We start from the raw sequence: 18,889 nt of genomic DNA, 5'->3' as shown, positions 1-18,889 counted from the left end.
CATTGCCTTTACCCTAGCACTTGTAGAGAAGCCTCCTCTTTTTTAAGAATCACTTCTAAGTGCTTTTTCAGGGAACACTTGAATTTTTTTTTTTATATAAAATCCTTCAGCGTTCTTTAAAAGAAGCAATTATAGAAAAAGCATTATGAGCAGAAGTGCTTGCAATGGACTCAGTCCCAGCGGAAAGGCGTCTCTAATAAGAGAACATATTTGGGCCAAAGGCCCAACTGCAACAAAGAAATCCATAAAAGGTCGTCATTCAGATTGAAAGTGAAACTTAAACTGTAAATACATCTCCCTTGTCGAAAGGCACTTGCATGAGGAAAATTGCAGGCCGACAATATTGTCAACCAGATTCTAGTACATAATATAACGCATGCACCAACCTCTCTGGAGCCGAAACAAGTCGTGCTCGCAATGAAGCCTGGATCATTTAATATGCAATGCTTCTTGCCTAAAAGGGATTCTTAATATATAAAAAACGGTAACTTAAAAAGCTTCAGTAATTGATGCAGCCATGGTCCCTGGGGTGATGGGACTATAAAAAGAAAACCCCGTTTTCTGATGCTATAACTAACAGTATACATCTAAAAGATCATTACATCTTGAAAGAATGGGGTATCAAAACACATGGTAATTGGAGTTGTACACTCAACTCTGGTTTTCCTGTCTCTCTGTCTCTGTCTCTGTCTCTCTCTCTGTCTCTGTCTCTCTCTGTCTCTCTCTCTCTCTCTCTCTCTCTCTCTCTCTCTCTCTCACACACACACACACACGTTGGGGAAGCTCGGCTAGTATGAAGGCCCTGACCTCAAACTTTAAAGACATCAAGTTGAAGGTAGAAACAACCTCAACTTTTTTCATAGAATAAGATATAGGCCTCACAGTGAAGAACCTCATCTAGGGAAACTTGACGCACATGTGCATCACTAGCATAATACCACACATTCCCATTATTTTCTTTCTCAGCTTTTCCTCTGCTCCTTTCACCCCCTCTCACATATGCAACATAGTGGCCCCCTCTCATCGTCCCAGAATGCTCCACAACCCCAATTAGGCGGTATTCATACTTCTCTCCATCTGTGGACCTGTAAAGCTCAAGAGGACATCATAGCCAAAAAGTTAATGCACTTCCAATGGAAAAATGTAACTTGTAATGTATGCTACCAATTAATTCTGTGCAAACCACTACACAAACTAGGAACAAAATAAGTACTATGTGAAGCACAAGTAACTACAGACATAAAAATAAGGCTTGATAGTGAGTTAATAGATGCATTGTAGATATCTTCTACATTCTGATAATTGCACAAAAAAGTTCACCCATAAATTGGCTTTAGGGAATAAGAAGCAAATTGTAATAGTTTGCATAACTGAATGAATCCTTTCAAACATGTGAATCAAATTATGATGCTCCAATTATATACAGAATTACTGACTGATTCCATTTTCATATGGCATCCAAAGAAACTATATGAGTAAAACAACACAACGGAACATAAATTCAGAAAAGCTTAAACAAGTACAAAAACCAATGAAAAGGGACAGTTCCTAAAGGTTGAATGTGTTATAACACTATGATTCCAAAACTCTTTAGCATTATTGTTGCTTAATTTCTTACAGTCTGTGATTATGTTAGTTGAAATGATTCCAAAACTCTTTAGCATTATTCTTGCTTAATTTCTTACAGTCTGATTATGTTAGTTGAAGGACAAAATTATGAAAAAGATAAAAATAGAAATCAAAATTAACAGGGGCAAAACTTCTGGACATGCATCATAGATTCATAACTCAATAAAATAGCTCCTAAAGAAGTGTCACCAAATGAATACGTACAAACTAATAAATATGTCATTGTTTTTATTTTATAAGAAATGGCACACAATCAATTAAATAAATAAGAAGTTGCAGGATCCTTAAGACTAAAGCAAGTACAAAACAATGAATAAGTTGCCATGAAACTGGAATTAACAGACAAGGCAAAAGGGACAACTATAAGTAGAGATTTTAACCTTTAGATGAAGGAAAAAAAAAACTTGACCAGAAAGAGATCGGTAGTTGAAAGATCAGCTAAAGCTATGGGGAATTGCAGTCAGTATCGCATTTATTACTCAAGGTAACATTGTAAAGGGAAATTTGATGACATAACTCACAAAAGTAGATATATGCAAACTCAAATTTCAAAATCTTTCTTTTAAAGAAGGCAGGTTCTGTAAACATTAAAACATCCTGCAACTTAGCTCGTAAATTATTAAAGTTAGCAAAGTAGCTCTAAGCTTCAAACTTGAAAGGCAAGCCTCCTCATATCATCTAACAAAGTAACTATGGACACAGACACAACCACCACGTTGCAACACGTATATACACAAACAAAAGGAACTGAACATAGCAACCCCAAAACTTCTGCCTTGGGGATAAAACAATATGCTTGCCCTTGCCATTTCTTAAATCAGACATACTAATTTATTAATGTTTTGGTAATATTTCTTTCTTCAGATTTCTATCTATGAAAAAGTTTTCTTTTTTCATGAAAAAGCATAAATAGTAAAATATTCTTGAGAGTTCTATACAAGCTTCTTGACAAAATCTAATAACTGTATAAAGTGTTAGAGAATGGGGAACCCAAGTGTCAAGTCCTCAAGCATTCAACATGGTGTTTAGAACAAGCATCTTAGACTTATAGCTTCTTCCTTTGGTGAAAAACTTCACCACTATGTTCAGTCCTTGAGATAGAAAAGCAATGGATCTTTGTGCGTAGGTAAGTAAAGAGACAAGAATGTGTAGTTCGATAACATTTAGGCAAGAGAAAAACATAACTGGCTGACAAGATGAGGTAATTTGGTATTTAACCTATGAAGTGAATCACTACAGCCCTCTCTCAAAGATATGGTTCCAAAGATTCACTTTGCTTAGTGCAGCCCAAGGTGGAAGAGTGATAATTAAATTTATCAGACTCTAGAGACTTCAAACTGTTAGTTTGCTCGTCTCCCCATACTTCCTCAGCCACTAACATTAATTGCACGTCAGACTACAACAAGCACCTTGAATACATCATATTTATTAAAATTTCAAAGTTTGTGAGGAGACTAATGATCTGCCCAACCAAGTCCCACCACCCCTCCAGTAAAAGTGATTAGAGATCAAAAGCTGGTGTATTGAAAAGTGAAAACTAATGCAAATTTTTCTTAAAGATGGTATAAAAGAGCTATCCTCTCATTTTGAATGCTTATTCCAAGATCTGGCTAAAACAGACTCATGACAAGCAGTAACGTTTTGATCTGGCATTTTGTAATCTGAAATAAACTCTAAAAAAAGTAAGATATATACCTGGAATCCATATATGGTCTAAGATCAATTTTTTCTCTGAAACTGACATGGCCATTCAATTTACTTAAGCGGCCACGAGCATCTTGGCTGAACCGCTTGAGATGAATAGTCAAAATAGGTGGGGTCCTGTTAATGAGGACCCTTTTAGTCGCATCCCTCTTCACCTTCACACATTTGGAATTTATTTCCTCGTCTTCACTTTCTTCTGATTCATGTTTACCATCTAATATCCCAGAATAAGTCTGTGGAACATTGTCAGAGGTACATCCTGCAGTTCTAGGCTCGTCAGCACAAGACTCAATTGCTTGATCAATGTAACTTTCTCGACTGCAAGTGTTATTGCAATCTGAAGTATTTGATTGCACTGGAAGTGCATCTTTCATCTCGTTGTTTCCTTCTTCTTGTTGACGAACAGCAGCATTCAGCTTATCTGATCGACCATTCTCAATTGATGAGCAATTTATTTTCCCATCATGCAAGTCTTCACCAAAATGATTACAACCAGTACTGCTATTCAAATTCCCATTACTAAGATTTCTGACATCAGCAGGGCACAGGCCCATATTTAAACTCAGTGAATCACTTTCCGCTCTAGTCTCACATCCATTTATCAAAATTTGAGCTGAAGATTTTACCTGCTTCTTTACTTCCAACCTTTGGCGTTGAAGAGTTCTGGAACAGTTCTCACAATGCCAAGCATTTTCATTGGCAAGAAGCTCAGGCTTTATGAAATGAGCCAAACAACTCTCAACAGACACTGGAGAATCACTATCATCAACTTCATCTGGATCAGATTCGCTAGCTACGAAACCAGTTTCTGTTCCTCCCTCGCCAACAGAGGGCCTTGCAGTGGGCCCTGCAGCAACCTCCGGCTCATTGAATAAGTCCCCAAAACCATCAAATTCATCTTGTCCACCACCCACAACCGATGAAGAGGCCTCATCTTCTCTTCCTATGATTTCCTCAGTGACAGAACACTCTTCTTTATATGGAAGCAACAAAACTTCAGAACCCTGAACCTGTAATGGGAGCTCTTCCTCCCAAGGATTCACTAAAGAAAAGTCAGGTTTTACATTTGGTTCCCCATTAAGCGTAGAAACCTGATTACCAGATTCAGAGTCAGGCTGTAGCAAGATATCATTAAGTGCATTCTTGTTTTCAGAATCTTGAACATTTGAAGCATCATTGTTTTGTGAAACGAAATCATTGTCATCTGACATATTTCCCATATCAAGATAATCCAACCACGTACAGTCATTCAACAAAGTTGATGTTTGCTCTGCTGCATCCTCAAAGACTTGTTCATTTTCAGATTCTTGGACAGCAGAGAGATTCTTCATAACTAAACCCCATTGTTCAACCACATCCGGGTCAGTTGAACCGGACTGTGGCTGGCTAGAAACCTCGCTGCTGGTTGATGGGGTTGCAACACTTGATGATGGTGCAGAACTCTTGTCCTTGTTAATTTTTGACCGAACCTTTCCACTCCTCTTGGGTGGCAACTTTGTCTTCTTTGCTCGAGAGGTAGGTTGAGCTGTCTTAGGTGGGCATTTCCTGGTTGGAACTGGCAGTGACAGATCTAAAAATGACTCATAGACAGTAGAGGAGTGGCCACATTCGACGCAAGAAACGGTACTTGATATTTGCCCCCCAAATACAGCATCCACAAAAGTAGGACCTGGATTTGATGAATTCCCATTTTCCCGGGAAGAACTTATACGTTTCCTCATACTCAACTCCTCAGTGCACAAGCCATCCAGTAAGCAACGAAGCAATTCATGACTGTCTTGCTGCTGATAACCCCTAAACTGGGGAGCCTTGGAACAGACACACCCGAAAAACGCTCTTGGGTTTATCACATTCCTAAATCCTGCCTCTGGTTTTGTTTCAGTAAAGAGTTTCTTCAAGGAAATAGTAAGAGCTCCAGAAAATGCATCAACATTTAAGAAGTAACCCCGCAGCCTATCTATAGCTAGAATATTCTGTAAGACAGAATTAAAGAAGCAAGTGTTACCAAGATTAACTAACCCTCTCACCATATAACCACCTCTCCCATCCAAATCACTTGATATATTGTTAGCTGATTTGATGTCACTTGTCACACTGCCATTACCAAACCACACATCCTCAACATTAACAGATGGCTCCTCCGATGAATGACCCTTTATTAATTTCACAACATCCGAAAACACATCTTTTTGTTCACTATTCTCTTCCATCTTATCAATTTTAATAAGCATGCTACAAGAGAAGCACCACCGCAACTGAGGGTTTTCGAAGTGGATCACTAACGGGTGACGAGTTTGCCTCGCATGCCGAAGTGCATGGCATTGAGGGGTTGTAGGCAGTCCAACCCCTCCACAAGAATAATGACCACATTCCAAACAAACCCAAATGGCTTTTGACTCGGATTTTGAATCCACTGAAGCACTTCCTTTCTTCTTACCATGTTTGCCCTTTCCTTTACCCCCTCTCCTATCAAGCGCCCCTTCCCTACAATCTTCGCACCTAACAAGTTCTGAGGACCCAATTTTAGCAGACAATTTATTCAAATCTACACCTTTGTCAACATGAGGACAAGGTTTTTTCTCTTTTGGAACTGAAACTGCATCATCACCATTCTTAACACTTGGGTTGCTTGGTTGGGGAGCTTTCTTTGGGGAATCAGCTGCAATCCACTTGTCCTTTTGAGGAGCCGCCCTTGCCTTCTTCTTAACTTTCTTCCCCATCAATTCCTAATTCCAATCCAAAGACACCAAATATAACAATAATAAGATTAATTATAATAACACACAACAATGATGATGATAAGAATAGTAAAGATCAATAAACATTACCTAACTAGAACCATATATTGACACTCTGCAAACAACCAGACATACACCAATATAAGAATGCAAAACCCAATCTTTTTATCTACTCAATGCAGACATACTGCTAATAATCATATGAAAAAAGTAAAACCCATTTTACTTTTAAGAGAAACCCTCTTCACATAATTGGCAAAAACCGAAGAAGTGAGTAGAACAATCCAAACCCACTATCCGCAAAACCATACACTACGGAAGAGTAAGAGACGCCTATAAAGATTCAGGTTTTTTCCGAGAACCCAACAAAGATTTGGATTGTAAAGTGTAAATAACAGCTTCTGAGCAATCGTAAAGGTGAAGCAGAAGCATAAATCTAGAGAAAATTAATTGTATTAAAATATGAAAAGAAAATCCATTGTTTTACCTCAAAATCTGGAAAAGATGACCGGGAATGCTAGGAGAAACTTTTTCAGGGTTAGCTTTGCATATGATGACAAGAGAGATTGCTGTTTGAAGTTTAGGATCTATCAAGGATAGAAAGAGAAAGCGAGAGTGGCGTGCTAATATTTAAGGGCTTCGGCTGGCGCACTCCTAATCTTTTGCTTAGTAGCCACTCTCTCAATGAAGGAGAGGGACACAGAGATGAGAGAGTAACAGTGTTTTTTTTTTTTTTTTTTTTTTCTTGTCTGAGATTTTTATTGTTGTTAAGGAGGAACTTATAATTGGGAGAGATTTTTAACAGCGAGAGAGAGAGCCAAAAGACTGATAGAATTTGAAAAGGATTAAAGTTACGTGGGATTTCTTTTCGCAAATTTGCCCTTTTGGTTAAAAATATATGTATATGTAAATAGTAAACTTGTGGTAGAACTCCTTACCAATCTGGACAAAAATTGAGATTTCCACCTCAAGGAAGGATTATTATTATTAATTTTTTTTTTTTTGGGTCAAGGGTACTTTCATTCCAAATGAAAAGAGAAGTACAAACATAGGACTAGGCTACCTACAGCCACAAACTGAGAAATAAAGCTACTAACAGCAAGCAAAAGAAAGGAGAACAACAAGCTACTGCTAAACTAATCAGCCTCACAATTCAGCCTTTTCTTTTCACCAATCAGGAATTGGAATTCTCATTAGGAAGAATTTAATTATTGGGTGGGAGGTGGTATTCTAATTTCTGGAGAACTAACCCATTAGAAATTCATCTTTTTTACCCATTATATCTCACGCATTTTTAAAAAAAATTACAAATATGTCATCTACTTTAACCTAACAATGAGGACATTTTAGTAATTAGTATCACTCTACCGCAATTCCATATAGTTTAATAAACAACTTTAATAAGAATTCAGAACCTAACTCTTCTCAATCTATATGGTTTAGTAAACAACTAAAATGGGAATCCAGAATCTAATTCTCTTCAATCCAACTCATCATCAATTCAATTCATCCTCAATTCAATTTATCCTAATCCAATTACGAAATTAGTAAATATGCTATAAGTGGTCCAAGGTTCCAAGCCTCCGAGAATCTGGAGAAGAAAAGACCGGGAATGCTAGGATAAGTTTTTCAAGATTAGTGTTGCATAGGATGAAAAGAGAGATTGATGTTTGAAGTTTAGGATCTATCAAGGATGGAAAGACAAAGCGAGAGTGGCGTGCTCGTATTTGAGGGCTTTGGCTCACGCACTCCCTAATCTTTTGCTTAGCCACGCTCTCAATGAAGGAGAGGGACAGAGATGAGAGAGTAACAGTGGTGACTGGTAATAGAGAAAGAGGCGACTTAAAAAAAAGGACCTAATGCTCACTTTTCTTGTACTGTGAACAAAATTGCTTTGATTTGATCAACCCTCACCATTCGAGTTGCCTCGGAAAATTAATAAAATAATATGTAGTAAATCTCAGATCAAATTAGACATTGTTCAGATTTCTTATTAATTACGGAAATAATTACCAAATATATATACCTTTAATTTGATCAGATTTGGCCTCAATTGAGTATATACATATGTGGGGAGCGGATCCGCTGTCCCCAAATTGTTGTTCCTTCCATGTCCCCTCTCTAATTTGCTGACATGTGTCAACTAACATAACACGGAGTTAACTCTGTTAACATTTTTATTTCACAATTTTAAAAATTTTAAAAATTAAAAACTGACCAAATAACCCAGCAGCCAATAAGCATCGTCTTCCTTGCAAAACCCAGCGAACGTCGTCTTCCTTGCTATACTATTTATTAAAGACAATTTTTTTTTTTTTTAAATAAAAAAAAAAAAAAAAGTAAAACCTCCCGGCTATACAATTTTTAAAAGAAATTAGACAAAAATCTGGTATAGCCGCACGGCTATACTATTTACTGAAGAATAAAACTGAGCAGTTAAAAAGAATTTTAAAAAACTGAGTACAGCCGAGCGGCTATAATATTTTATTACAAAAAAAAGAAATCCCAGCTATTTTTCGCCACGTGTCAACACAGTTTTATTTTTAATAAATTAAAAACACAGCGTATATCTGTGCAGCTGTACTATTTTTAATAAAAGGATGACTCTCTTCCGCTAATGTACCACGTGTCAAAAAAGTATAGCCGGACGGCTATACTATTTTAATAATAAAAAATTCGTAGCATAGCCTCCCGGCTATACTGTTTAAATACATTGTGTTTAAAAGGAGCTACTCCCTGTAATACAAAAATAATAAAAAAAATTAAAAAGGACTCTCCTAGTTGCATTAGTTTGTCCCGTATAAATATTAATTTTCTAGTTTCAACATAACCAAAGTAGATATTAATCTTCCACTATATGATATTTTCATGTAATTTTTATAACATATGTTATTCTTATTTAATAATATGTGAGAATTATTTGTATAATACGCGAATTTTTTGCGTCTTCCTGAAAATTTTGAAAACAATACGTGTATAAAACATTACAACTATGTACGTACAAGTACAATACGAATATTGTGTGTTTGCTTTTTAAAAAAGGTGAGACGCGTGTATAGAACAAGAATGTATTATTGAAAAATACGTACGTATGTACATACATATATATATATATATATGTGTATATGTAAAAGACCATAGCAGCTCGTCTATACTATTTATTAACGACAATTTTTTATTATAAAGAAACAGTAAAACCTCCCGGCTATACTATTTTAAAAAGAAATTAGACAAAAAAATCGAGTATAGCTGCACGGCAAAACTATTTACTGAAGAATAAAACAAAGCAGTTAAAAGAATTTTTAAAAAAATAAGTACATGTGCATGATACTATTTTTAATATAAAAACATAGGAAACCCCAGCTATTTGTCGCCAAGTGTCAACACAGTTTTAATTTTTAAATAAATTAAAAACACGAAGTATAGCCATCCGACTGTACTATTTTTTTTAAATAAAAAGGATGACCCTCTTTCGCTAATGCGCCACGTGTCAAAAAATAAGTATAGTCATCCGACTATACTATTTTTAATAAAAAAATTCATAGTATAGCCGCCCGGATATACATGTTAAATACATTGTGTTTAAAAGGACCTCTTCCATTTAATACAAAAATAAAATTAAATAAAAAAGGACCCCCTAATTGCATTAGTTTGTCCCTTATAAATATTAATTTGCTAAGTTTCAAGTTCAACATATACAATGTAGATATTAATCTTCCACTATATGATATTTTCATGTAATTTTTGTAACATATGTTATTCTTATTCAATAATATGTGAGAATTATTTGTATAATACGCGAATTTTTTGCGTCTTACTGAAATTTTTTGAAAACAATACGTGTATAACACATTACAACTACGTACGTACAAGTACAATACTACTATTGTGTGTTTGCTTATTAAAAAAGGTAAGACGCGTGAAACGACCCGACCCAAATTCCCCTTTGAAATCCAAGCCGAATCATGTTTAAAACTGACATCTAGTGAGTGTGGGTGATAAGTGACCAAAATGCCCTGAAAATAATAACTCAAACTCTAAGGCCCTAACTCGTGGATGCGCCTGATAAGTGTAAGTTGCCTACGTAACCTTACTGAGGGATCAAGCCACACGTAGTTCTTTCTTCTTATCCTGATCTGCAATTAGTTTCTTTATTGTAAACCTCGCCCTAGGGCTAACATTCCTGGAGTATCCAGGACTCCGTTTTACGATATGTCAACTACTATACGATCCTGGAATTACTTAGATCAACATACCTGAACACGACTATGATCCAACGGTTCAAACCTACTGAACCCGAAAATCACACACAAGGAGAGATCCGTTCGGGGTTCAAACGTTATCCGAATTAAGATCCGCGAAATCCTATGCGCTCGTGAGGACTAAGGATTATTGTAGGACTGATTATGGTCCCCACCATGCTGCCCACGCTCCGCCACACGCGTCGGCAGGCGTGGTGCCTAAAGTAATAACGCTTCACCGGAAAAACTCCAAATCACGGCTCAAGACTCCTATCCTAGGTATAACACCCTATTTGGAGCCACTTTTATTCTTGGACCTACCCCAAAAACTGGCCGGAAGTGGCCGGAATCTCAACCCAAAATTCGACTAAACTTTGGATCCAAGATCGAGTTATCTAGGCTAGAAATTTCTGAAATCCTACCCAACCAGCAGCTAAGGACTCGAGAAATAGATGAGTTTCCATACCTGGATCACCGAAATGGTTCGGATGACGAAAAACGAGCGGTGAAAGTTTACAAAAGCGTCCGACACCGCTGTTTCTTGGCTGTTTCGCGATTCTGGCGGTGGATCGGGGCCACAAAGAGCTGGGGCTGGAAGGGGGAAGTGTGTTGGTTCTAACGGGACTGGTCTTGCTCGAATTGGTGGTCGGGCTGAGAGAAATCTTCTCCTAAAGTCGGTGGTCGAAGGGGAGGAAGAAAAGCTGTGTTTTAAAAATGGAAGTCTGAAGTATTTACGGTTATGCCACTAAACTTATTTTGATGGTAACTCCTTCGTTACAACTCCGATTTGGGCCCACTACGTGTCTACGGACTCATCTCGCTGCGCTCTACGCAAAGGTATAACTGAAATCTCCAAATCCTTTTCAGTCAAAAAGTCAACTTTTAAACCATTAAAATATTCTAGGGGTATAGTGGTCTTTTATTGAAATAAATTAATAATTAAATATTAATTAAGGACTAGGTTGTTACAACGCGTGTATAGAACACGAATGTATTATTGAAAAATATGTACGTACATACATATATATATGTATATATGTAAAAGACCATAGCTACTCGTTTATACTATTTATTAAAGACAATTTTTTTTATAAAAAAAAAAAAGTAAAACCTCCCGACTATACTATTTTAAAAAGAAATTAGACAAAAAAATTGAGTATAGCCGCACGGCTAAACTATTTACTAAAGAATAAAACAAAGCAATTAAAAAGAATTTTTTGTAAAAATGAGTACAGCCGTGCGGCGATACTATTTTTAATATAAAAACATAGGAAACCCCAGCTATTTGTCACCACGTGTCAACACAGTTCTAATTTTTAAATAAATTAAAAACACAGAGTATAGCTGTCCGACTGTACTATTTTTTTTAATAAAAAGGATGACCCTCTTTCACTAATGCGCCACGTGTCAAAAAAATAAGTATAGCCGTCAGGCTAAACTGTTTTGTAAAAAAAAATTCGTAGTATAGCCACCCGGATATACCTGTTAAATACATTGTGTTTAAAAGGGGCTATTCTATTTAATACAAAAATACAAATAAATAAAAAAGGACCCTCCTAGTTGCATTAGTTTGTCCCTTATAAATATTAATTTGCTAGTTTCAAGTTCAACATATCCAATGTAGATATTAATCTTCCACTATATGATATTTTCATGTAATTTTTATAACATATGTCATTCTTATTCAATAATATGTGAGAATTATTTGTATAATACTCGAATTTTTTGCGTCTTATTGAAAATTTTAAAAACAATACGTGTATAAAACATTACAACTACGTACATACAAATACAATACGACTATTGTATGTTTGCTTTTTAAAAAAGGTGAGACACGTGTATAGAACACAAATGTATTATTAAAAAATACGTACGTACGTACATATATATATGTGTATATGTAAATGACCATAGCCACTCATCTATACTATTTATTAAAGACAATTTTTTTTTATAAAAAACACTAAAACCTCCCTGCTATACTATTTTAAAAAGAAATTAGACAAAAATCGAGTATAGCCGCACGACTAAACTATTTACTGAAGAGTACAACAGAGTAGTTAAAAGAATTTTAAAAAAGTGAGTACACAGTAGTGAGGCGATACTATTTTAATATAAAAACAGAGGAAACCCCGGCGATTTCTCACCATGTGTCAACACAGTTTTATTTTTTAAATAAATTAAAAACACGGCGTATAGCTGTGCGGTGGTACTATTTTTTAAAGAAAAAGGATGACCCTCATTCGCTAATGCGCCATGTGTCAAAAAAATGTATAGCCTACCTGCTATACTGTTTAAATACATTGTGTTTAAAAGGGCTATTCCCTTTAATACAAAAATTTCAACAACAAAAAAAAAAGACCCTCCTAGTTGCATTAGTTTGTCCCTTACAAATATTAATTTGCTAATTTTAACATATCCAAAGTAGATATTAATCTTTCACTATATGATATTTTCATGTAATTTTTATAACATATGTTATTCTTATTCAATAAGATGTGAGAATTATTTGTATAATACGCGAATTTTTTGCATCTTTCTGAAAATTTTGAAAACAATACGTGTATAAAACATTACAACTACGCACGTACAAGTACAATACAACTAGTGTGTGTTTGCTTTTTAAAAAAGGTGAGATTCGTGTATAGAACATGAATGTATTATTGAAAAATACGTAAATGCTTACATATATATATATATATATATGTAAAAGACCCTAGCCGCTCGTCTATACTATTTATTAAAGATAATTTTTTTTATAAAAAAAACAGAAAAACCTCCCGGCTATACTATTTTAAAAAGAAATTAGACAAAAAAGAGTATAGCCGCACGGCTAAACGATTTACTGAAGAATAAAACAGAGCAGTTTTAAAGAATTGGAAAAACAATGAGTCCAGCCGTCCGGCTATACTGTATTTAATATAAAAACAGAGGAAACCCCAGCTATTTGCCGCCACGTGTCAACATAGTTTTATTTTTTAATAAATTAAAAACACTGAGTATAGCCGGTCGGCTGTACTATTTTTTAAATAAAAAAGATGACCCTCTTTCGATAATGCGCCACGTGTCAAAAAAATAAGTATAGCCGTCCGGCTATACGCTTAGTATAGCCGCCCGGCTATAATGTTAAATACATTAAAAGGGGCTATTCCCCTTAATACAGAAATAAAAATAAATAAAAAAGGACCCTCCTAGTTACATTAGTTTGTCCCTTATAAATATTAATTTGCTAGTTTCAAGTTCAACATATCCAAAGTAGATATTAATCTTCCACTACATGATATTTTCATGTAATTTTTATAACATATGTTATTTTATTCAATAATATGTGAGAATTATTTGTATAATACGCAAATTTTTTGCGTCTTGCTGAAAATTTTGAAAACAATACGTGTATAAAACATTACAACTACGTACGTACAAGTACAATACGACTATTGTGTGTTTGCGTTTTTAAAAAGGTGAGACGTGTGTATAGAACACGAATGTATTATTGAAACATACGTACGTACGTACATAAATATATAGATGTGTATATGTAAAAGACCATAGCCACTCGTCTATACTATTTATTAAAGACAATTTTTTTTATAAAAAAATAGTAAAACCTCCCGACTATACTATTTTTAAATTAAATAATTAATTATTTAACTAATTGGTTTTAATTTAAATCACAAAGCCCAAGAGCCCCAAGACTCAAGGCCCATCTTTTGATTAATTAAATATATTAATTAACCATTAGCCCAACTAATTTGGCATTTAACCGAAGGTTATATCCACAAGCCACTCAATTGGGCTACTTGCATAGCCAATACAAACTATTTTATTTCAAAGAGTAAGTCTTATAAAGACCTCCAAGGAACTCTAGTGTTCAATGTGTGAGCTCAAACATGTTTGCAATACCTTGGAAAACCAACAAAACTATTATGTTTCCACACACATTATTTGTCGTAGATAATTGCATACTGAGTTAGAGTGTTCTTGGTAATTGCTTCACTTTTGAAACAACACTATACATGAAGAATACTACCACCTCTCTTACTACTATACTCATACTTTCCAGGTACTAGCAGTCTTTCCATTAACTGTAATCTAAGACCATACTTTTTCTAAAGAGTCTTTTTTAATTTTGGGATCAAATAATATGTCTGATCTCTAAATGTACATTTTGTGGATCTTATTAGTTAATAAAGAGGACAATCTATAGCTCTAGCTGTATAAATAAGCACTCTCTGATATGTCATTGTAATACTCTTAACTTAAGTGATGTGAGAGTGCCAATCATCTTAAAAGTCATACATAAGTTAACTTATTTTTCCTATAATGTGCAGGAAGGATGCAAGGGCTTACTTTATATGGTGCTTCATGCGCGTGTTGTCCTAGACTTGTGTGAACAGCTTGAACAGGAGATAAGTTTTGAACAGGTTGAAGGGGACTTTGACTCATTTAGAGGTAAATGAGTTTTTGAGCAACTAGGAAGTCATCACACATTGTTAAAGTACTCTGTGGAATCGAAAATGCGCAAGGATACTTTTCTTTCTGAAGCCATCATGGAAGAGGTTTGTGTTATTTGTGCAATCATTAACCATCTCTTTCTATATTAGTAGGGAGGAGAATTGGGTTTTGCAAGCGTTTGAGAGTTGATGGTGGAGAAGATGCAGAGATTATGAGGGAGGAGAGTGGGTATGGTTGGGTTTTGCAAGGAAGACGATGCTCACTGGCTGCAATTGGAGAAGAGGAGAAGACTCTCACGGAGAAGACGACGCTCACTGGGTTTAGTAAGAAAGACGATGCTCGTTGGGTTTAGTAAGGAAGACGACGCTGTTGGGTTATTTGGGCAGTTTTTAATTTTTTTAATTTTTAAAATTGTCAAATAAAAAAGTTAACTCCCTGTTATGTTAGTTGACACGTATTAGCAAATTAGAGAGGGGACATGAAGGGGACACCAATTTAGGGACAGCGGATCCGCTCCCATATATGTGGTAATAAAATGGAGTTTCACTAAAACACCCAAAATGGGGGTTGAAATTATAAAAAAACCCAAGCACTATTTAAACATATAAACACACCCAAAACCCATCATTACACACACTCAAAACCCATTTATAAACATACCCAAAAAGTTGACTTTGGGGTTGATTTTGGGTGTGTTTCTATGTTTAAATAGTGCTTGGGTTTTTTTATAAATACATGTCTAGGATTGGGTTTATTTATAAATTTGTATAAATTTTAAACCACATATACATTCTTTTTTGGAAAAAAATCTATGCCGTGCAATGCAACCAAACTTCCTATATCTTAGCAGAAGTAGCTAGCTTCACACAGTATATATATATACTACACCTACCACTATACAAGTCTTCGTAACTCAAACTAATCTCTGAGTGAAGAGCTAATTATAAATATCAGAATTGTTCAAACAAGAAACATGGCCAGACTCTCATGGGTTCCAAACTGCTCTTTTCGTCATCCTAGCCTTGAGCTTTGCCATTGATGTTGCTCTGGTACTTCTCTAGATCTCATGAATATACTATATATATATATATTCAAGTGATTTTTTGTAGAGATGATCTTTGAATTTTTTTACCTCTTTTTTTTTTTTTTTTTTTTTTGCATTTAATTACTGATCATGGTTTCAATAATTTTTACAGGCTGAGAAAGAGGGATCACTTCGTCGTGAAGGTACAAATAAAAAACTGCAAATTTTCTTTTTACATCCCCATATTTTCATTTCAATACACATAAAATATAATTTCTGGGAATTTGATTTAATTTTATTGTTTTGAAAATAGATTGTCCATCAGCATGCAAGTATCGGTGTTCAGAAACTTCACATAAGAAGCCATGCATGTTCTTCTGCAAGAAATGCTGCGACAAATGTCTTTGTGTACCATCGGGCACATATGGGCACAAGGAAGAATGCCCATGCTACAACAACTGGAAGACCAAAGAAGGTGGTCCTAAGTGCCCATGAATGGCAAACCATTCAGTCATGTTGAGAAGAAATGTTTCTTCTTAATTTTTTTGGTTTTTTGGTTTTTTTTTTTTTGGGCTATGCTATAAGTTTTTGATAGAGAAAGTTTGTAGACGGTTTTTCCTTTTTTCCTAGATGGAGAGGTTTGTTTTAGTTTTAGATCATGAAAGAAATATTAATGATTGGTAATTCTTCCTAGAGCAATAACCTTTAAGTTCAACACAACTTCTTGCTTATATTAAGAGTGTGATTAGGAATCGTTAAAGCTATATTATAAAACCCTTTTTTATTATTAGGAATGTGTTCGTCTTTCTTGCACCCGAGTCGAATCTCCTTCTCTTCTAAAACTTCTGAGAATAATGGTAATTAAATCCAACATATTTTGACATTCACCACATTTTGGGCGCCTTTCTAAACTCCACGCTAGATGCAAGGTGTTGATTAGGGAGTCAAGATTCACGAACGCTTGGGGGATTTGGTCGCAACGTCTATTGATCCTAGATTTATGTCTGTGATTGATTTGATAAAATCCTATTAGAGGTGGCAACCACTCTATAGACCCACAAGGATGGACGAATTGGTTTATTTGGTCTGATAGTGAATGTTGACCTTTTCACATCCAAGGTCATATTCGAATTGGTTTTGATTTGATACTTGCATTACATTAAATTAGCCCTTGACACACTCGTGCAATTAGAAGTCAAAGTCAAACTTACGATAATTATAATTATTTTAAATTAGTTTTAAGGAGGAGAAGATAGGTGTTCTTGTGTTGTGTCCCATGAAAACAAAAGCCATGTTCCCATCCCAGCTGGTGTCTTCGAGATTAATGTTGACAGTTCATTTTTGGCATGTGACAGCATGGGCGGGGGTGGGTACGGGTATTCGGGAGCATGCAGGGGACCCTTGTGGTTGCAATGGTAAAGCATTATTCTCACTTGTTATCTGCTTCTCATGCTGGCCATGGCAGCGTGGGAAGAGCTCAAGTTTGAAAAGAAGCTGCTGACCTAAAAATATTTTTGGCCAACCACGTAGATTATTTCGAGTAAAATAATCAAGGGCCGAGCGGATTTGGGAAGGGCCGAGAGTTGTCAGGTTAGACTTTCATTGTATTGACCCCCCGTGAGGTGATTGTTGTTGCATACAGGCCTGCTGGACATGTACTCCATCAAATTGTGGGTGTTCAGCAACTTCACATAATAAGAAGTCTAAGTCATGCATGTTCTTTTGCAAGAAATGCTGCGAAAGATGTCTTTGAATACTTTCGGACACGTATGGACACAAGGAAGAATGCCGTGCATATATGCTAGGGTTGGGCATTTGAACCAATAAATAGAGTCGGAAAAAATATATATTTGTGCTGACCAAAAAAGTCAACCTAGGCTCAAAAATCGAACCGAATTGCTTTAGATCAATTAATATCCCGGTTCTTCTCTTGGAAAAATATATATAAACCGAACCGGATTGGTTATGTTAAATTTAGATATTTATTTATATCCAAAATTATTAGTAATCCTAATTAATATTTAAATAACATTAGTAACTCCAAGAAATATTTAGATATTTTTGCCCAATTTCTTTTTATTTTCAATGAACCATATTCGTTCTTGTTGTGCTTCCATTTCTCTCTTTTCCACCTATTTTTTTTTATATTTCTCTTCCTATTTATCTCTTCACCTTTTTCTCTCTTCTACATCTTTCTCTCTTATTTTATCTTTTTTTTACATCTCTCTCTTATTTTATCTTTTCCACCTCTTTCTCTCTTATTTTATCCATTGTACATATTTTTCTATTCTTCCTATTTTTCTGTACATCATATTTCCCTATTCTTCACATCTTTATATTTTTATCTATCCAAATTGAAAATTGAGTCGAACCGAACTAGAACTGCATAGGTCCAGTTTAGTTCGGTTCTTCTACACACTTTCTATAAAAACTAAGTTGAACCGTGTGTAAATTCCAATTTTGATTTCAATTCAAGAAGAAAGCTCAATCGAATCAGACCGTGCTCATCCCTAATATATGCTACACGACCCAATAGATAGGCATGGGCAGCAACACACAGCCCAACGAATCAGGGGTACAAAATGTCTAAAGTTGACCCATACATATATAGGGAAAATAAATATACCCTCCGTTGGAAGGAGGAAAGTAACTCGAGATTTAGCTAAAAGTCGGAACATGAGGAGAAATCGATATTTCCATTGTTTGGCAACTTAATCATGGAACTTAATAAATGATACGCGGAAAAAATGTGAAAATTGGGGAGTAAGATTCCTGAATTTAATTTTTGCCAAATGAAGCGTCATTTCACAATTTTTATTAAGCATGAATTCCTTTTTCACTGTAATTTTTATCATTTACAAAATTCGACATATGTAAATTCAAACACTGAAATTATTAATTACCATAAATTTAAATTATGGAGATCTAAATTTTGTCATTTAAGAATTCTATGCAATTTTCAATTCATTCATCCAAACGGAGGGTAAAAGTATTAAAAATATAAAAGAAAATAAAACTATTGTTAAAATAACAACTCTTTTTGTTTAGGAGGCCCAACTCAATTTTGTTCAGTGGCCCAAAACTAATTGTTATATTAA

The 18,889-nt window shown here is 35.2% G+C and overlaps 2 protein-coding genes across 2 annotated transcripts; one reads left to right on the top strand and one right to left on the bottom strand.

Annotated features, from left to right (window-relative positions):
* Window positions 1-506: 506 nt before the first annotated feature.
* UBP2 (ubiquitin-specific protease 2) lies at window positions 507-6,812 on the bottom strand. Its single transcript, XM_008226290.2, has 3 exons — window positions 6,559-6,812; window positions 3,325-6,059; window positions 507-1,085 (listed from the first exon to the last, which is right to left on the bottom strand). Exons 2-3 carry the CDS (start codon window positions 6,051-6,053, stop codon window positions 848-850), a joined length of 2,967 nt encoding a protein of 988 aa, XP_008224512.2. The 5' UTR covers window positions 6,054-6,059; window positions 6,559-6,812; the 3' UTR covers window positions 507-847.
* A 7,855-nt stretch (window positions 6,813-14,667) lies between these two features.
* Window positions 14,668-16,456, top strand: LOC103324249 (uncharacterized). Its single transcript, XM_008226289.2, has 5 exons — window positions 14,668-14,764; window positions 14,920-15,108; window positions 15,722-15,816; window positions 15,964-15,994; window positions 16,105-16,456. Exons 1-5 carry the CDS (start codon window positions 14,668-14,670, stop codon window positions 16,284-16,286), a joined length of 594 nt encoding a protein of 197 aa, XP_008224511.2. The 3' UTR covers window positions 16,287-16,456.
* Window positions 16,457-18,889: the final 2,433 nt, after the last annotated feature.

The sequence above is a fragment of the Prunus mume genome, linkage group LG2 (assembly GCF_029339155.1).
Source record: "Prunus mume cultivar Tortuosa linkage group LG2, ASM2933915v1, whole genome shotgun sequence".
Taxonomy (NCBI): domain Eukaryota; kingdom Viridiplantae; phylum Streptophyta; class Magnoliopsida; order Rosales; family Rosaceae; genus Prunus; species Prunus mume.
The sequence above is the reverse complement of the archived record's forward strand: the minus strand, read 5'-3'. Positions and strand labels throughout refer to the sequence as shown.

Excerpts from the sequence above, each read along its gene's own strand:
- LOC103324249 (XM_008226289.2), top strand. The coding sequence starts at position 14,668 with ATGGTGCTTCATGCGCGTGTTGTCCTAGACTTGTGTGAACAGCTTGAA. Across the intron at positions 14,765-14,919 it reads GGACTTTGACTCATTTAGAG|GGAGGAGAATTGGGTTTTGC; the intron begins GTAAATGAGTTT and ends CTATATTAGTAG. Across the intron at positions 15,109-15,721 it reads TAGTAAGAAAGACGATGCTC|AATTGTTCAAACAAGAAACA; the intron begins GTTGGGTTTAGT and ends TATAAATATCAG.
- UBP2 (XM_008226290.2), bottom strand. The coding sequence starts at position 6,053 with ATGGGGAAGAAAGTTAAGAAGAAGGCAAGGGCGGCTCCTCAAAAGGAC. Across the intron at positions 1,086-3,324 it reads AGACCATATATGGATTCCAG|GTCCACAGATGGAGAGAAGT; the intron begins GTATATATCTTA and ends TGAGCTTTACAG.